The following is a 20,385-nucleotide window of genomic DNA, read 5'->3' as shown; positions in this document are numbered from 1 at the left end:
CATGTATGGTGTAAGGTAGAAGTTCAATTTCGTTCCTTTTCATGTGGATATCCAGTTTTCACACAACCATTTGTTAAGTAAACTATATTTTCCCCATTGTGTACTCTTGGCAGCCTTGTCAAAGATATGTTGACTGTATATGTGTGGGTTTCTTCTGGGCTCTCCCTCATGTTCAATTGGTCTATATGTCTGTCTTTATGCCAGCACCATACTGTTTTAATTACTGTAGCTTCATAGTATATTTTGAAACAGGAATTGTGATGCCTCCAGCTTTGTTCTTCTCCCTCAAGATTGCTTTAGCTATTATGGGTCTTTTGTGTTTCCACATGAATTCTAGGATTGATTTTTCTGTTTCTTTAAAAAAATGCCATTGGGGTTTTGATTGGATTGCATTGAATCTGTAGATGACTTTGGATGTGAATGGGCATTTAACAACATTAAGACTTCCACTAAAAGAAAAGTAAACTGCAGGCCAATATCCCTAACAAAATACATGGGAAAATCCTCAATAAAACACTAGTAAACAAAATTCAACAGTACAATAAAAGGATCATACACCATGACCAAGTGGGATTTATCCCTGGGATACAAGGATTGTTCAATATATGTAAATCAATTAATGTGATACACCACACTAACAAAATGAAGGAAAAAAATCACACGATCATCTCTATAGAGGCAGAAAAATCATTTGACACAATTCAACACCCTTTTATGATAAAAACTATCAAGGTATGGAAGGAATTTACCTCAACATAATAAAGGCCATGTATGGAAGGCTCACAGCTAACATCATAGTTAATGGGGAGAAGCTGAAAGCTTTTTCTCTAAGATCAGGTACAAGAAGGATGCCCAGTTTCAACACTTCCAGCCAAAATAGTAGTGGAAGTCCTAGCTAGAGCAATTAGGCTTAATTAATTAATTAATGCCTCCAAATCAGGAAGGAAGAAGTAAAATTATTCCTGTTTCCAGATGACATCATCTCATGTATAGAAAACCCTAAAGACTCCACCAAAAGCTCTTACATCTGATAAATGAATTCAGTAAATTAGTAGGATACAAAGTCAACACAAAAAAGAAGTTGTGTTTCTATACACTAACAACAACCTCTCTGAAAAAGAAATTAAGCAAACAATCCCATTTACAGTTGCATCAGAAAGAATATAATACTTAGGAATAAACTTAACCAAGGAGGTAAAAGACTGGTACATGGAAAACTACAGAATATTGCTGAAAGAAATTAAAGAAGACACAAATAAATAGACATTCTGTGTTCATGGAACAGAAGACAATGTTGATAAAATATCCATTTTACTGAAAGCCATCTGTAGACTCAATATGATCCTATTAAAACTCCAATGACAGTTTTTACAGAAACTGAAAAAAAGGACAATCCTAAAATTCACAGGGATCCACAATACACCCATGAGAGAGAAGAACAAAGCTGGAGGCATCACAATTCCTGATTCTAAATATATTACAAAGCTACAGTAATTAAAACAGTATGGTGCTGGCATAAAGACAGACATATAGACCAATGGAATAGGATAGGGAGCTCAGAAATAAACCTACATGTATATATTCAACATATCTTCAACAAGGGTCCCAAGAATACACAATTGGGAAAGGATAGTTTTTCAATGAATGGTGTGAAAACTGGATATCCACATGCAAAAGAATGAAATTGAACTCCTACCTTATACCATACATGAAAATCAGTTCAAAGTGAACTGAAGGCTTAAACATATGATTGGAAACTGTAAAAATACTAGAAGAAAACATTGGAGAAATACTTCTTGACATTGTTCTTTGGCAATGATTTCTTGGATATGACACCAAAAACATGGACAGCAAAGCAAAAATAGACAAGTGGGACTACCTACAACGAAAAAGCTTATGCACAGCAAAGGAAAGAAACAACAGAACAAAAGACAACCTATTAAATGGGAGAAAATATTTGCAAACCATATATCTGATAATTTCCAAAATATATAAGGATCTCCTACAACTCAATTAGCCAAAAACCAAGTAACTCAATTAAAAAATTCACAAAGAACTTGCACAGACATCTTGGTTATTTCATTAATTACTTACTTTGTGCCATTCAAATTTTTTTTTCTCCTGAAAGTTTCATTAAGTCTCTATACATTTTCTGTTGTAATCACTTATCTTTGACTCATTTTTTTTCCTTTTCTTTGTGTTTTTGCTTTTGGTTGTGAAATATTTTTCCACTTTATACTATATTTTATTCAACCATTCTCCATTTAACAGCCTCTTAACTCATGATCTCACTTTTTTGCCCTTCTATACATTGAAATGCATTGTTGTAAGTCTTTGTCCAAGATTCTGACCACTTTCCTTTTTCTGCTTTTCAAAACTTCTGATATATCTTGGCAAAATTACTCTTCCAGAAAAGTTGTACTAATTTATACATTTAAGAAAGGTCTATGTTTCTCCTAACAAAGTCATGTATTTTTTATGTTATAGGCTTTGAAATTTCTGAAAATCAGAAGAGGCAGGCTGCAATGACTGTGAGAAAAGTCCCGAAACAAAAAGGTAAAACTGCCTTTAACTACAAACTCCCTGACCTCACCCACTCTCGTTGTGAGACTGAGAAGCCATAGGCTATGTGCTTGCATATTCCTAGGCTTGTTTCCATGCTAAAGTTCACTTGGGGTAGTGGGAAATGAACAGATACCCAGGTGTCCCTGATGACAGTTGGCAAATGGTCTTAAAAGACTTAAGGTTTAGGAGTGAATAATTTAAGGCAGTCATGTCCAAAGATAGCGCATTGGGTACAGGTAAAAATAGAACCTCTGTTTCCTTTATTTTCACTTAAATAAAAGAGAGAAACTAAACTTTACTAACAATTTAGACACAGTTGGACAATAGTAAATTTGTAGAATTTATTAATATGTCTAAATATATTAGGGTTATGTGCATAACAATTCTTTCATTGGTTTGGGAGCATTTGTGAAATCAGGAACCCCAAATCAGAATGGACAACTTCAAACTGAACCTAGACAGAAGATTCAGATAGTTATTCTCTTTTTGGACCATAAAGTATTTAAAAAAGAAAAATACCTTGGGGATCAATCTGAATATGAAATGAAGCTTTATTTTCTCATTTTCCTGAACTAGAAAAAATTAAAATGCTTAATTAAACAAAAGCTAGGAACTATCCCTTCTTTTTTTCGAGAACTTATTCAGTACCAGTCATTCTATATAAGTTCCTTCATTTCATTTTTATGGTACCCCTGAAAAAGTAGGCATTATTAGCCCCGTTTTCCAGATGAAGAAACTGAGGATCTTTGGGATAAAGTGACTCTGAACTTAAGTCAGCTTGACTCCAAGTCCTCTGATCTCTCCTCTCCGTCTCAGGGTTCTGATGATCCTCCATGATGGGAAAGCACAGCTCACTTTTTTGTCTTGCCTCAATTACTGACAGCTCTTTCTATTACTGACAGCCACTATCATTGTCCCGAGGGTAGGCAATTTTTTTTTTAACATCTTTATTGGGGTATAATTGCTTTACAATGGTGTGTTAGTTTCTGCTTTATAACAAAGTGAATCAGTTATACATATACATATGTTCCCATATCTCTTCCCTCTTGCATCTCCCTCCATCCCACCCTCCCTATCCCTCCAGGCAGTCACAAAGCACTGAGCTGATCTCCCTGTGCTATGTGGCTGCTTCCCACTAGCTATCTACCTTACGTTTGGTAGTGTATATATGTCCATGCCTCTTTCTTGCTTTGTCACAACTCACCCTTCCCCGCCCCCATATCCTCAAGTCTGTTCTCCAGTAGGTCTGTGTCTTTAATTCCTGTCTTACCCCTAGGGTCTTCATGACATTTTTTTTCTTAAATTCCATATATATGTGTTAGCATACGGTATTTGTCTTTCTCTTTCTGACTTACTTCACTCTGTATGACAGACTCTAGGTCTATCCACCTCATTACAAATAGCTCAATTTCATTTATTTTTATGGCTGAGTAATATTCCATTGTATATATGTGCCATATCTTCTTTATCCATTCATCTGATGATGGGCACTTAGGTTGTTTCCATCTCTGGGCTATTGTAAATAGAGCTGCAATGAACATTTTGGTACATAACTCTTAATGAGACTTCACTTTCCCTAGGTCCTCCCTTGTGCTCTTTTAAAGGGCTGTTTGGTTCAGAATGAGTCACCATATAAAATGATCAGATTCAAGTTGCCTGAAATTCTAGCAGCCACATAAAGCACCCTTAATTATTCCTAATGAGGTTCCTTTTCATTGAGGAGGCTGAGTGCCTGTGAAGATCTGATTTCCAATTGAGGAGTGCACCTGGCTTGGGCCTCTGGCTAGACATTGGCCTTCCTTCTAACTGTTTGTTGCTTCTTACTCTTGGAAGGCCCTCACTGGCACTTTCCCTCATCATGGAAATATGATTCACTTTAGATAGGGAATTAAAGGCAACCACTTCTAACTTCTTAGGCATGAAAACATGACAGTTTAGAAAGTAATCTGGAGTTATAACAGTAAGTCTATGATCTGTATGAATAGTAGAATCCTTTGAGAGAATGTGCTTCTTCCTTAGAGATATGAGCCCCAGCCACCTGGACAGTCCTCAGGTTACAAAGTGGTTACTGTCCTACTGGCCCACCTCTGTCTCCTGGAGGCTCTCACCTTCTGAGCTTCTCTCACTCTGAATTCCTCCACTGTCCCTACCACACTAACCTTCATGATGGGATGGTGTTCCTTTACTTCAGCCCAAGTTCCCTCAAGTCTATCTGAGACTGGCTTATCTTTTCACTGAGAAACCATAAAGCAGAGGAACATGCACAAAGCAACGAACTAGAAAAGAGTCCTACTCGCTCATACCAAACCTTTGTGTCAGGTTCCTTCTCTGCCTTGTCTCAAGGCTATCCCTTGCATGTCCTCTCTTGTCTCCCAATATTTAAACAATGGTTCACCTAAACAGCTTTCCATGTTTAATAGCAATCCTGAAGTCTTCAAAGAAACTTATCTAGTCTCAAACTTCACAGAATTTCTAAAAATTGATTCCTTTATTTCTATTTCGAGTTTTCAAGGCTCTCCTAGTCCAGGGCTGTGGTAACTGATATATTTTGAGACTCAAGGGCACTACATATGTAGAAGTGATTGTACAGCTTAGTAGTTCAATAGTTTTATCATATACATAGGAAGAGCAAGAAGGGAGTTCTCTCAGACACCTGAGAAAGCCAGCTTTCTTAATCCTTCCAATAACCCCTTCCTGGAAGTGATGGGGAGCATTGTTGTTAGGATTTCTCTAGTTCAGATGTAATACAGATTCCAACACAATCTGTAATGCCATGGGACCTTATTAACTCAGTCTACTCTTCTGGAGAAGGGGAAGCCTGGCTGGAAGAAAAGCAGAGAGGACAGAGCCTAGCTCCAAGGGAGGCCTTTTCACTTTACATTTACCTTTTTACACTGCATTGTTTTTAAGAATTGATATATAACTTCTTGGGAGTTGGTTGCTAATTCCTGGTTCATCAACCCATTTCAGTTTGTCATCATGGAGCTCCCTAGGGCCATGAGTACAGTCCCAATCTCCAGAGGCTTTAGGGCCAGCTCAAAATCAAATGAGTACCCCAGAATAACTAAAATAAACTTGAAATAGAATAAAGTTTGAATAATAATTCTACCCTGATTTGAAAACTAATTATATAGCTACAATAACCAAGACAGTTTGGTGTTCATAGAGGGATAGACATGTTAGATCAATGGAACAGAATAGAGAAACCAAAAACAGACCTACACAAATATGCCCAACTGATTTTTCACAAAGGTACAAAAGCAACTCAGTGGAGGAAGGATGCCTTTTAAACAAATGGCACTGAAGCAATTGGGCTTCCACAGGCCAAAAGTAAAAATAATCTCAACCTAATTTCACAACCTATAAAAATTAACTCAAAATAGATAATGAACTGAAATTTAAAGCTGCAAAACTTTTAGAAAACAGTAGGAGAAGATCATCAGGATTTAGGTCTAGGCAAAGAAGTTCTTAGAACTGACACCAAAAGCTTGAACTATAACATAAAAAATTGACCTCATCAAAATAGAAAATTTTGCCCCATGAAAGACCATGTAAAGAGGATGAAAAAACAAGCTACAGGCTAGGGAATATATTAGCGAACCACGTATCTGACAAAACATTGGTATCTAGAATATATAAAGAACTCTCAAACCTCAATAGTAAGGGCTTCCCTGGTGGCACAGTCGTTGATAATCTGCATGCCAATGCAAGGGACACGAGTTTGAGCCCTGGTCTGGGAAGATCCCACATGTCGCGGAGCAGCTAGGCCCATGAGCCACAACTACTGATCCTGTGTATCTGGAGCTTGTGCTCCACAACAAGAGAGGCCACGACAGTGAGAGGCCCATGCACTGTGATGAAGAGTGGCCCCCACTCGCCGCAACTATAGAAAGCCCTTGCACAGAAACTAAGACCCAACACAGCCATAAATAAATAAATAAAATTTTAAAAACTCAATAGTAAAAACAAACAAACAAAACTACACACTTCAATTAGAAAATGGGCAAGACAGATAATTTACTGAAGAGGATATATGGATATCAGTTACACACATGAAAAAATGTTCAACATTATTAATCATTGGAAATATGTAAATTAAAACCACAATGAGATGTCATTACATATCTATTACAAAGGCTAAAATAGAAAAAAAATTGTGAAAACACCAAATGTTGACAAGGTTGCATGGAAACAGAATCATTCATACCTTGCTTGTGAGAATGTAAAACAGTACAGCCACTATTCTATGTAATAGTTTGGTAGTTTCTTAAGACATAAAACATACAACTACCAAATGACCCAGCAATGACACATCTGGGCATTTATCCCAGAGAAACAAAAACTTATTGTCACTTAAAAACTTCTAAACAAATACCCATAGCAGCTTTTTCATAATAGCCCAAACTAGAAACAATGTAGATGTCTTTCAATGGGTGTAATTAAGCAGATTCTGGTACATCTATACCATGGAATATAACACATCAATAAAAAGGAGCCAACTATTGGTACATAAACCAACTTGGGAGAATTTCTAAGGATTCATGCTGATTGAGAAAAGCCAACATCCAAAGGTTACATATGGTATAACTCCATTTATATAACATTCTTCAGATGATATAATTTGGAAATAGGGAACATATTAGTGCTTGCCAGGGGTTAAGGAGGAAGTAGGGAAAGGAAAGAAGTGAGTGTGGTTATAAAAGAATAACACGAGTAATCCTTATGATGCTAGAAATGTTATGACTCTTGACTGTATCCTGTAACAATGTTAATATCCTAGCTGTAATATTGTAATATAGTTTTGCAAAATGCTATCATTGGAGAAATTGAGTAAGGGGTGCAAGGTATATCTCTATATTTTCTCTTACAACTGCAGTGAATCTACAATGATCTCAAAATAAAAAGCTTAATTTAAAAAATAAAATGAGCACTCCCCAAATTCCCTCCCTAATATCTACATATAATTGTTTGGCCTCTGGAACACTTGTATTTTTGACACTTACCACCTTTGAAAACTGACAACATCCTCAAAATGACAAAATAGTTTTCTACTGTCATCTCCCTAAAGAACACAGATTTTCACCAACAGATGAGAGTTTTTTTGTAAAAGTCTGGGAGTCCAGTGGAGAAGTTCCAGACCAAATAATCTATGATTGGATGTATAGATGAGGCCAGTCAATAAAAACTGGAGGAGGTGACAGCAACAGAAGACTAGAAGGAATATGAAAAATCAAGGAAACAAGACATCATAAATGGAATGCAATAATTTCCAGAAGCTGACACACAAAGACCAGGAGATCTGTGATTTGCATGATAAACAATTCAAAATAGTTGTTTTAAGGAAGCTCAATGAGCTACAATAGAAACAATTCAACAAAATCAGGAAAACATCATGAACAAAATAAGAAATTTAACAGAGTAGAAATCATAAAAAGAACCAAACAAGTTATAGAGCTGAAGAATACAATGTATGAAATGAAAAATACAGTAGACAGCATCAATAGCAGACCTGATGAGCCAGCAGAAAGGATCTGTGAAGTCAAAGAAAGATCATTTGAATTTGACTAGTCAGAGTAGGAAAAAAAAAAAAAAGAATCTAAAAGAGTGAAGTATGCGTGTGTGACTTATAGGATAAAATTAAGATTAACAATCTACAAAATATTGGAGTTCCAGAAGAAGAGAGGGAGAAAGGGGAAGAAAGGGCATTTAAATAAATAATGACTAGAACTTCCCAATTCTGGGTAGATATTTGGATATCTAAGTTCATGTGGCTCACTGGTCTCCAAACAATTCAACCCAAAATGATCTTCTCTAAGATACATTATAATAAAGCTGTCTAAAATCAAAGACAAAAAGAGAAGGTTAAGAGCAAGAGAAAAAAACGATTCTCATATGCATGAGAACCTGCATAAGGCTATCAGCAGATTTCTCAACAGAAACCTAGCAGGCAAGGAGAGAGTGGAATGATATATTCAAAGTACTGAAAGAAAATAACATCCAACCAAGAATGCTGTACCCAGAAAAGTTGTCTTCAGAAATAAAGGAGAGAAAAAGAATTTTCCAGACCAAAAAAAAAAAAAAAAAAAAAAAAAGCTGAAAGAGTTAATCACCACTAGATTTGTCTTACAATAAATGCTGAAGGTTCTTCAAGCTGAAATGAAAGTATGCTAATTAGTAACACGAAAACGTGAAGAAGAAAATATGACAGGGGCAGGAGACAAGATGGCAGAGTAGGACTTGAGCTTATCTCCTCTCACAAAAACAACAAAATCAAAACTAACTGCTGAATAACCATCGACAAAAAAGACCCCAACCTACCAAAATATGCACTCTACACCCAAAGACAAAGAGGAAGCCACAATGAGATGGTAGGAGGGGTGCTTCTGCAATATAATCAAATCCTATACCCACCAACTGGGCAAACCACAAACTGGAAAATTAATATATCACAGAGGTTCTCCTACAGAAGTGAGAGTTCTGAGCCCCACATCAGTATCCCCAGCCTGGGGGTCTGGCAATGGGAAGAGGAGTGCACAAAACATTTGGCTTTGAAGGCCAGTGGGCTTGAGTCTAGGAGTTCCACAGGACTGGTGGAAACAGACTACACCCTTGGAGGGAGCACACAAGGTTTCACATGCACTGGTACCCAGGGCAAAGCAGTGACTCCATAGGATCCTGGGCCAGACCTACCTGCAGGCCTTGGAGAGTATCCTAGGGAGGCAGGGGTCAGCTGTGGGTAACTGTGGGTCACTGTGGGGACAAGGACACTGGTGGTGGGGTCTCCAAGGAATATTGATCATCAAGAGCTCTCCCAGAGGTCATCATATTGACACCAAGACCTGGACAACAGCCTGTAGGATCCAGCACTTGAATGCCTCAGACCAAACAATGAACATGGTGGGAATACAGCCCCACCCATCAGCAGACAGGCTGCCTAAAGTCGTCCTGAGCCAACAACCACCTATAAACACACCACTTGCCATGGCCTTATCCCCAGAGGGACAAGATCTAGCTCCACCCACCAGTGGGCAGACACCAGTCTCTCCCACCAGGAAGCCTGTATAAGCCACTGGTCCCACCTCACCCAGCAAGGTGCAGACACCAGAAGCAAGAAAAGCTACAATCCTGCAGTGTGAGGAACAGAGACCACAAAGACAGAAATCTAAACAAAATGAGATGGCAGAGAAATATGTTCCAGAGGAAAGAACAAGATAAAACCCCAGAAGATCAGCTAAGTGAAGTGGAGATAGGCAACCTATCTGGAAAAGAATCCAGAGTAATGAGAGTAAAGATGATTCAAGATGTCAGAAAAAAAAAAATGGAGCACAGACCAATAGGATACAAGAAATGTTTAATAAAGTGCTAGAAGCTTAAAAGAACAAAGATTAAACAATACAATAACTGCAATGAAAAATGCACTAGAAGGAATCAATAGAAAAAGTGAGGCAGAAGAACAAATAAGTGAGCTGGAAGACAGATTGGGGGAAATTGCTGCTGCAAAACAGAATAAAGAAAAAAAGAATGAAAAGAAATGAGGACAGTCTCAGAGACATCTGGGACAATATTAAATGCAAAAACATTTGCATTATAGGGGTCCCAGAAGGAGAAGAGAGAGAGAAAGGTCCTGAGAAAATATTTAAAGAGATAATAGCCAAAAACTTCCCTTACATGGGAAAGGAAACACCCACTCAAGACCAGGAAGTGCAGAGAGTCCCATACAGGATAAACCCAAGGAGGGACATACTGAGGCACATATTAATAAAATTGACAAAAAAGGCAGAGAAAATATTAAAAGCAACAAAGGAAAAGCAACAAATAACACACAAGGGAATTTCCATAAAGTTATCAGCTGATTGTTCAGCAGTAGCTCTGCAGCCCCAAAGGGAGGGGCACGATATATCTAAAGCCATGAAAGGGAAAAAACACAACCAAGAATACTCTACCAAGCAAAGCTCTCATACAGATTCCATGGAAAAACAAATGCTTTACAAACAAAAGCTAAGAAAATTCACCACCACCAAACCAGCTGTACAACAAATGCTAAGGGGAATTCTCTACATGGAAAAGAAAAGACCACAACTAGAAACAAGAAAATTATGAATGGGAAAGTGCAACAGTAAAGGCAAACATACAGTAAAGGTAGGCAAACATACACACAAAATATGATAACAAAAACAGCAATAGTGAGAAGAGGAGCATACAAATGCAGGATATTGGAAATCCATTTAAAATTAAGAGACCAGCAACTTTAAAAAACCTTGTATATATGTAGTCTGCTATATCAAAACCTCATGGTAAGCGGAAAGCAAAAATCTAGAACAGATACAAACACACAAAAAAAGAAAAAGCAATCCAAACACAACACTAAACATAGTCATCAAATCACAAGAGAAGAGAACAAAAAGGGAAGGGAAGAAAAAAGGACTACAGAAACTAATCCAAAACAATTAACAAAATAGCAATAAGAACATACAGATCAGTAATTATCTTAAATGTAAATGGATTAAATCCTCAAACAAAAAGCCATAGACTGGCGTAATTGATTTAAAAAAGAAAAAGAAGATGTGGTATATATATGCAATGGAATATTACTCAGCCGTAAAAAGGAACAAAATTGGGTCATTTGTAGAGACATGGATGGACCTAGAGACTGTCATACAGAGTGAAGTATGTCAGAAAGAGAAAAACAAATATCATGTATTAACACATATATGTGGAATCTAGAAAAATAGTACAGACGAACCAGTTTGCAAGGCAGAAATAGAGACATAGGTGTAGAGAACAAATGTATGGACACCAAGGGGGGATGGGGGTTGCATGAATTGGGAGAATGGGATTGACATATATACACTAATATATATAAAATAGAAAACTATCAAGAACATGCTGTATAGCAAAGGGAACTCCACTTCGCTGTGCAGTAGAAACTAACATGACATTGTAAAACAACTATATCCAAATTAAAAAAAAAACACATATATGCTGTCTACAAGAGACCCACATGAAATCTAGAGACACATACAGACTGAAAATGAGGGGATGGAAAAAGGTATTCCATGCAAATGGAAATCAAAAGAAAGCTGGAGTAGTGATACTCATATCAGACAAAATAGACTTTGAAATAAAGACTGTTAAAAGAGACAAAAAGGATACCACTTAATGAGCAAAGCATCAATCCAAGAAGAAGATATAACAATTGTAAATATTTATGCACCCAACATAGGAGCACCTCAATATAGAAGGCAAATTCTTACAGCCATAAAATGAGAAATTGACAGTAACACAATAATATCGGGGCACTTTAACGCCCCGCATACTGAAAAAAAAAAAAAAAAACTTCACACAAAAGTCCAACATCAGATGGCTTCACAGGCAAATTCTGTCAAACATTTAGAGAAGAGTTAACACCTATCCTTCTCAAACTCTTCCAAAATATAGCAAGGGGGGACACTCCCTAACTCATTCTACGAGGCCACCATCACCCTAATACCAAAACCAGATGCAGATACCACAAAAAAATAAAATTACAGGCCAATATCACTGAAGAACATAGATGGAAAAATCCTCAACAAAATACTAGCAAACCAAATCCAACAATATATTAAAAGGATCAAACACTACAATCAAGTGGGATTTATCCCAGGGATACAAGGATTTTTCGTTATCCCCAAATTAGTCACTGTGATATACCACATGAACAAATTTAAAAGTATAAAAAAAATATGATTATCTCAATAGATGCAGAAAAGGCTTTTCACAATTCCAACACCCATTTATGATAAAAGCTGTCCAGAAAGTGGTCATAAATGGAACCTACCTCAACATAATAAAGACCATATACAACAAACCCACAGCTAACATCACACTCAATGGTAAAAGCTGAAAGCATTTCCTCTAAGATCAGGAACAAGAAAAGGATGTCCACTCTTACCACTTTTATTCAAGTTCTGGGAGTCCTAGCCACAGCAACCAGAGAAGAAAAAGAAATGAGTGGGATCCAAACTGGAAAAGAAGTAAAACTGTCACTATTTTCAGATGACATGGTACTATACATTGATGATTCTGAAGACGTTACCAGAAAACTACTAGAGCATATCAATGAATTTGATAAAGTTGCAGGGTACAAAATTAACACTCAGAAATCACTTGTATTTGTGTACGCTAACAGCAAAACTCAGAAAGAAAATAAGGAAACAATCCCATTTACCATCTCATCAAAAAGAATAAAATACCTAGGAATAAACCTACCTAACGAGGCAAAAGACCTGTACTCTGAAAACTATAAGACTCTGATGAAATAAATTGAAGGTGACACAGATGGAAAGATATACCATGTTCTTGGTTTGGAAGAATCAATATTGTCAAAATGACTATACTCCCTAAGGCAATCTACAGATTCAATGCAATCCCTATTAATTTACCAATAACATTTTTCACAGAACTAGAACAATTTTTTAAAATTTATATGGAAACAAAAGGCTCTGTATAGCCATAGTAATCCTGAGAAAGAAAAATGGAGCTGGAGGTATCAGGCTCCCTGACTTCAGACTATACTACAAAGCTAAAGTTATCAAAAAAACCTACTGTATAACTTAGGGAAATCTGATCAATACTCTGTAATAATCTAAATGGGAAATGAATCTGCAAAAGAGTAGATACATCTGTGTGTATAACTGAATTACTCTGCTGTACACTGGAAACTAACACAAAATTGTTAATCAACTCCAATATAAAACAAAACTTTAAAAAATCATTTCCAAAAATGTATGGTAGTGGCACAAAAACAGAAATATAGATCAGTGGAACAGAATAGAAAGCCCAGAAATAAACCCATGCACCTATGGTCAATTAATCTATGACAAAGGAGGCAAGGAAATACAGTGGACAAAAGACAGTCTCTTCAATGAATGGTGCTGGGGAAACTGGACAGCTACATGTACAAGAATAAAACTAGAACATTATCTAACACCACACACAAAAATAAACTCAAAGTGGATTAATGACCTAAATGTAAGACCAGATACTATAAAACTCTTTGAGGAAGACATAGGCACAACATTCTTTGACATAAGTTTCAGCAATATCTTTTTGGATCCACCTCCTAGAGTACTGAAAATAAAAACAAAAATAAACAAATGGGACCTAATTAAACTTACAAGCTTTTGCACAGCAAGGAAAACCATAGAAAAACAAGACAACCCACAGAATGGGAGAAAATATTTGCAAACGAAGCAACTGACAAGGGATTAAACTCCAAATATACAAACAGCTCATGCAGTTCACTATCAAAAAAAGTAAACAACCCAATCAAAAAGTGGGCAGAAGATCTAATAGACATTCCTCCAAAGAAGACATATAGATGGCCAAAATCACATGAAAAGATGCTCAACATTGCAAATTATTAGAGAAATGCGAATCAAAGCTACAATGAGGTATCACTACAGACCGGTCAGAATGGCCATCATCATAAAGTCTGCAAACAAATGCTGGAGAGGGTGTGGAGTAAAGGGAACCCTCCAACACTGTTGGTGGGAATGTAAATTGGTACAGCCACTATGGAGAACAGTATGGAAGTTCTTTAAAAAACTAAAAATAGAGCTACCATATGATCCAGCAATCCTTCTCCTAGGCATATATCCAGAGAAAACCATAAATCAAAAAAATACATGAAGCACCGAGCTGATCGCCCTGTGCTATTCGGCTGCTTCCCACTAGCTATCTATTTTACATTTGTTAGTAGAGAGGTGGGGGGGAGATGCAAGAGGGAGGAGATATGGGGATATATGTTTACGTATAGCTGATTCACTTTGTTATAAAGCTGAAATTAACACACCATTGTAAAGCAATTATACTACAATAAATATGTTAAAAAAAAAAAGAAACATTCACCCCAATGTTCATAGCAGTGCTATTTACAATAGCCAGGACATGGAAGGAACCTAAATGTTCATCAATGGATGAATGGATAAAGAAGATGTGGTACATATATACAATGGGATATTACTCAGCCATAAAAAAGAACAAAATAATGCTATTTGCAGCTACATGGATGGACCTAGTGATTGTCATACTGAGTGAAGTAAGTCAGACAGAGTAAGTCATATATCATATGGTATTGATTATATGTGTAATCTAAAAAATGGTACAAATGAACTTATTTACAAAACAAAAATAGAGTCACAGATATAGAAAACAAACTTACGGTCACCAAAGTGGAAAGGGAGAGAGGGATAAATTGGGAGATTGGGACTGACATATACACACTACTATATATAAAATAAATAAATAAGAAGAACCTACTGTATAGTACAGGGAACTCTGCTCAATACTCTGTAATGACCTTTATGGGAAAAGAATCTAAAAAAGAGCAGATATATGTATATGTTTAACTGATTCACTTTGCTATACAACAGAAACTAACACAATATTGTAAATCAACTATATTCCAATAAAAGTGAAGTAAGTCAGAAAGAGAAAGACAAATACTGTATGCTAACACATATATATGGAATTTAAGAAAAAAAATATCGTGAAGAACCTAGGGGTAAGACAGGAATAAAGACACAGACCTACTAGAGAATGGACTTGAGGATATGGGGAGGGGGAAGGGTAAGCTGTGACAAAGTGAGAGAGTGGCATGGACATATATACACTACCAAATGTAAAATAGCTAGTGGGAAGCAGCCGCATAGCACAGGGAGATCAGCTTGGTGCTTTGTGACCACCTAGAGGGGTGGGATAGGGAGGGTGGGAGGGAGGGAGACACAAGAGGGAAGAGATATGGGAACATATGTATATGTATAACTGATTCACTTTGTTATTAAAGCAGAAACTAACACACCATTGTAAAGCAATTATACTCCAATAAAGATGTAAAAAAAAAATAAGCCGAAGACCTAAGTAGACATTTTTCAAAGAAAATATTCCAACAGCCAACAGGTACACGAAAAGTACCTCAGCATCATTCATCATCAGGAAATGCAAATCAAAACCACTATGAGATATTACCTCACACCTTTCAGAAAGGCTGTTATCAAAAGACAAGTGCTGGGAAGGATGTAGAGAAAGGAAAAAGGTATTCCATGCATTCCATACTGTTGGTGGGAATGTAAGTTGGTACAGCTGCTATGGAAAACAGTATGGAGGCTCGTAAAAAAGTTAAAAATAGAGCTACCGTATAATTCAATTCCAGTTCTGGGTATATATCTAAAGAAAAGAAATAACTATCTTGAAGAGATATCTGTACCCCATATTTGTTACTGCATTATTCATAATAGCCAAGACATAGAAATAACCTAAGTGTCCTTTGACAGATAAATAGGTAAAATAAATATATACAAACACACACAATGGAATATTATTCATCTGTAGAAAGAGGGAAATCTTGTCTTTTCCACATCGTGGACTAACCTGGAAGGTGTTATGTTAAATGAAATAATTCAGACAAAGAAAGACAAATACTGTATGATATCACTTATATGGGGAATCTAATAAAACTGAATTTGTAGAAACAGAGAAGAGATTGATGTTTACCACATGCAAGGGGTGTTGGGTTGGGGAAATAGGTGAATGTGGTCAAAAGGTAGAGTTTCAGTTATAAAATAAATGAGGTTGAGGAAGTAACATACGGCATGAAGACTAAAGTTAGCAAACCTGTATTGTATATTTGAAAGTTGCTAAGAGAGTAGATTGTAAAAGTTCTCATCAAAAGAAAAAACGTGTAACTATGTGAAGTGATGGATGTTAAGTGACCTTAATGTGCTTATCTTTTTGCAGTATATACATATATCAAATCATTATGTTGTACACCTTAATCTTATACAATGTACTATGTCTATTATTGTCTCAAATTAGGGAAAAATACAAAATCTGAGCAGACAAATAACAAGTGAGGTTGAATCAGTAGTCAAACCTCCCAACAAAGAAAAGCCCAGGAACAGATAGATGGTTTCACTGGTGAATTCCATGAAACATTTTAAAAAGAATTAACAACAGTCCTTCTCAAACTAGTCAAAAACCTAAAAGGAACACTCTCAAACTCACTTTATGAAGCTAGCATTACCCCGATACCAAAGCTGGATAAAGATATTACTAGATATCCTTGATGAATATAGATGTAAAAATTCTCAACAAAATACTAGCAAACCAAATTCAACAGCACATAAAAGGATCATGCATCATCATCAAGTAGGATTCATCTCTAGGATGCAAGCATGGTCTACATATGCAAATCAATAAATGTGACACACCACATTTATAGAATGAAAGATAAAAATCACATGATCACCTCAATAGATGCAGAAAAAGCATTTTACAAAATTCAACATCTTTCGTGATAAAAATTCTCAATAAATTGAGTATACAAAGAACATATCTCAATATAATCAATGCCTTTTATGACAAGCTCACCACTAATAACAATACTCAGAGGTGAAAGTTTGAAAGCTTTTCCTCTAAGTTCAGGAATAAGACAAGGATTCCAAACCTCACCACTCCTATTCAGCATAGCTCTTGAAGTCCTAGCCAGAGCAGTCAGGCAATAAAAAGCAATTAAAGTCAGAAAGTGAGAAGTCAAATTGTCTCTGTTTACAGATGATATGATTTCATACATAGAAAACTCTAAAGACTATCCCAAGAAATAATAATATCAGAATAATAAAGGAATTCAGTAATGTTTCAGGATACAAAATCAGTGTACAGAAATCAGTTGTGTTTCACTAACAACAAACATCCAAAGGAGAAATTAAGGACATGATCCCCTTTGCAATAGCACAAAATAGTAAAGTACTTAGGAATAGGTTTAACCAAGAAGGTTAAAGATCTGCACATTGAAATCTATTAGACATTTATGAAAGAAATTGAAGAAGACACAAATAAATTGAAAGATATTCCATATTCATGGATGATAAGAATTAATATTGTGAAAATGTCCTTACTATATAAAGCCATCTGTATACTTGCTGTAATCCTTATCTCAAATTCCATGGCATTTTTCATAGAAGGAGAGAAAACACTCCTAAAATTCATATGGAACCACAAAAGACCCCAATTTACCAAAGCAGTTCTGTTAAAGAAGAACAAAGCTGGGTCAATCATGCATCCCAATTTCAAACTATATTACAAAGCTATAATAATCAAAAAAGTATGGTACTAGCATAAAAAACAGCATATAGATCAATGGAACAGAATCAAGAGCCCAATTATAAACCCACACTTATGGTCAACTAATATTTGTCAGGAGGCCAAGAATATTTAGTGGGGGAAATATAGTCTCTTTTATTAATGGTATTGGGAAAATTGAATGTTTACATGCAAAGGACTGTATTGGACTCCTATATAACACCACTCACAAAAATTAACTCAAAACTGATTAAAGACTTAAGTGTAAGACCCACATCTATAAAATTCCTAGACGAAAACAGAGTATTCCCTGTTTTCCCTGTACTCCTCAACATTGATCTTGGCAATGAGTTTTTGAATATGACACCTAAATCAAAGCCAGAGAAACAAAAGTGAGCAAGTGGGACTACATCAAACTAGAAAGCTTCTGCATAGCAAAAGACAATCAACAAAATGAAAAGGCTACCTATGCAATGGGAGAACATTTTTTATAAACCATACACCCCAAAAAGACACACACACACGCACACACACACACACACATACACACTGTGGAATGCTATTCAACCATAAAAAGAAGGAAATCCTGCCATTTATGGAAATATGGATGGTCTTTAGGGAGTTATGCTGTGTGAAATGTCAGACAGAAAAATACAAATACAATATGTCTTTTATATAAGCAATCTGAAAAAGGCAAAATTATAGAAACAGAAAGTAGGTTGCCAGGGGTTGGGGTTGGGGAAAGTGGGGTGATGTTGGTCAAAGGGCACAAGCTTCTAGTTATATGATGAAATAGTTTTGGAGATATAATGTACAGTATGGTTAATGTAGTTAACAATACGTTATTGTATACTTAAGGTAATTGTGTGAGGTGATGGATGTGCTAACTAACCTTATTGTGGTAATTATTTCACAATATATATGTATAATGAATTATCACATTGCATACCTTAAACTTACACAACATTGTATGTCAGTTACATCTCAATAAAGCTGGAAAACAATAACAAGAACAAAAACAAAACAACAAAATACTGGCTTTTAGAAAAGAAGTGGTTCCTTCCCACTGAAGTGTGAATGTCTTAATATGTTATATGATGGCTTAATATGATACTACTTCCAGGGTAATGGGATCAAATCATCAAACAAAGGCAAACAGAGAAACTATAATGTTGAAATTTCAGACACTGACCAGCAGATGAGAAAGGTATTTGGGAGCAGCAGAGAGATCATCCTTGCATTCTGAATCATATACTGTGTTCCTCAGCCTATTCTGTTCTGAATAGAGATAAGGATTAAAAGTGGGCACTAGGTGCTTTGAGAAGCCCCTTACTACTTAATTTATACCATTTCCCTTTGATCTCCCATCTACTCTAGGTGTCACCTCTGCTCGCTCAGTTCCTCCTTCCTACCCACCACCGCAGGACCCGTTAAACCAGGGCCAGTACCTGGTCCCTGATGGCATCGCTCAGTCGCAGGTCTTTGAGTTCACCGAACCCAAGCGCAGCCAGTCACCATTCTGGCAAAACTTCAGCAGGTTAACCCCCTTCAAAAAATAATACCAACAGGGAGACAGATAATTTTAAAATAAAGTAAATAAAATTATATTTATAGATGGACCTTTTTTCGGAGAAGCACTGTTGAAATTTATATATATATATATATATATATATATATATATATACACACACACACACACGCATACACACACACACACACACGCACACAGGACCTTGAGTGTACACACACACACACACACACACATACACACACACACACACACACACAGAAGGACCAAAAATGTTTTCTGTTGTTTTGGGGAAGTAAAATCTGTAGTTGGTAGGAAGAAGTACCAATGAATTCCAAACACATGATCCCTTCTTAAAATGTTTTCCATTCTTACCCTGTCCCCCTCCTCTTTACTTTCAGAAAATGACATTTCTATTTGTTCCTTTTCTTGTTGAGATAATCTTTTTGCTCTCCTGTGAGTGATTCATTGACTTGTCATTATTAACATAGATGTGTTTGTATTGTTTTTTAGTTACCTGATGATACTGATGCTGATGACTTTTGAATTTAATTTGATGTGGTGGAGTTTGGGAGTTTTGAATTTCTTTTTTTCCTTTTCCTTTTCACTGGGTAAAGGGAGGATCCCCTTCCTCCACTCCCTCAACTGATCATCTGCGAATATTTCTGCAGCCCTGCAGTTGCCCCAAATAGCCTTTTCCCTGCATCTTCTGTCCTCAGTCATGCCAGTCTGGACATGCTCTGTTGTGCCCTGTGACATAAGTGCTCAATATTTCTATTGCTTTCACTGTGTTTTAGGTGTTGTAGAGGGATCGAAACTAAACAGAAGCAAGGGAATGTCAGAGTAATGATGCTGGAGAGGACTTCTGTTCAGGGAGCATTCTGCATTTGGGCTATTTCTTCTGCTAGCACTGGGGATTCCCATGTTGCAGCACTGCTGGGTCATGCCAGTTTTGTATCTGGGGTTTTTGGGTCAGTTTTTCTCTTCTTCATGCCACTTTGGTTATGGTGTTTCTTCTAGGCTTGTCCCTCCCCTAAACTAAAAAATCTGAACTAGAAATAAAGAGGCTGAGACTCTGCCTCCTGGAGGAGGGATTCAACTGCCTCCAGTACCAAGCAGGTTTAGAGTAGAACTCCCCACTGCAATCGGGGACCTGGTTGTACCTGCTCCCT

At 36.6% G+C, this 20,385-nt stretch overlaps 1 protein-coding gene across 1 annotated transcript in view; it reads left to right on the top strand.

Moving 5' to 3' along the window:
* ARHGEF9 (Cdc42 guanine nucleotide exchange factor 9) overlaps positions 1-19,304 on the top strand; it is a 213,991-nt gene extending 194,687 nt beyond the window's left edge. The window contains exons 9-10 of the mRNA XM_032620875.1: positions 2,488-2,556; positions 19,063-19,304. Coding sequence (XP_032476766.1) covers positions 2,488-2,556; positions 19,063-19,244 — 251 coding nt within the window. The 3' untranslated portion in view covers positions 19,245-19,304. The remainder of the gene's footprint in view (positions 1-2,487; positions 2,557-19,062) is intronic.
* The last annotated feature ends 1,081 nt before the right edge of the window (positions 19,305-20,385 follow it).

Source organism: Phocoena sinus, chromosome X, assembly GCF_008692025.1.
Source record: "Phocoena sinus isolate mPhoSin1 chromosome X, mPhoSin1.pri, whole genome shotgun sequence".
Classification (NCBI taxonomy): domain Eukaryota; kingdom Metazoa; phylum Chordata; class Mammalia; order Artiodactyla; family Phocoenidae; genus Phocoena; species Phocoena sinus.
Note: the sequence above shows the minus strand (reverse complement) of the source record. Positions and strands in the feature narration are given on the sequence as shown.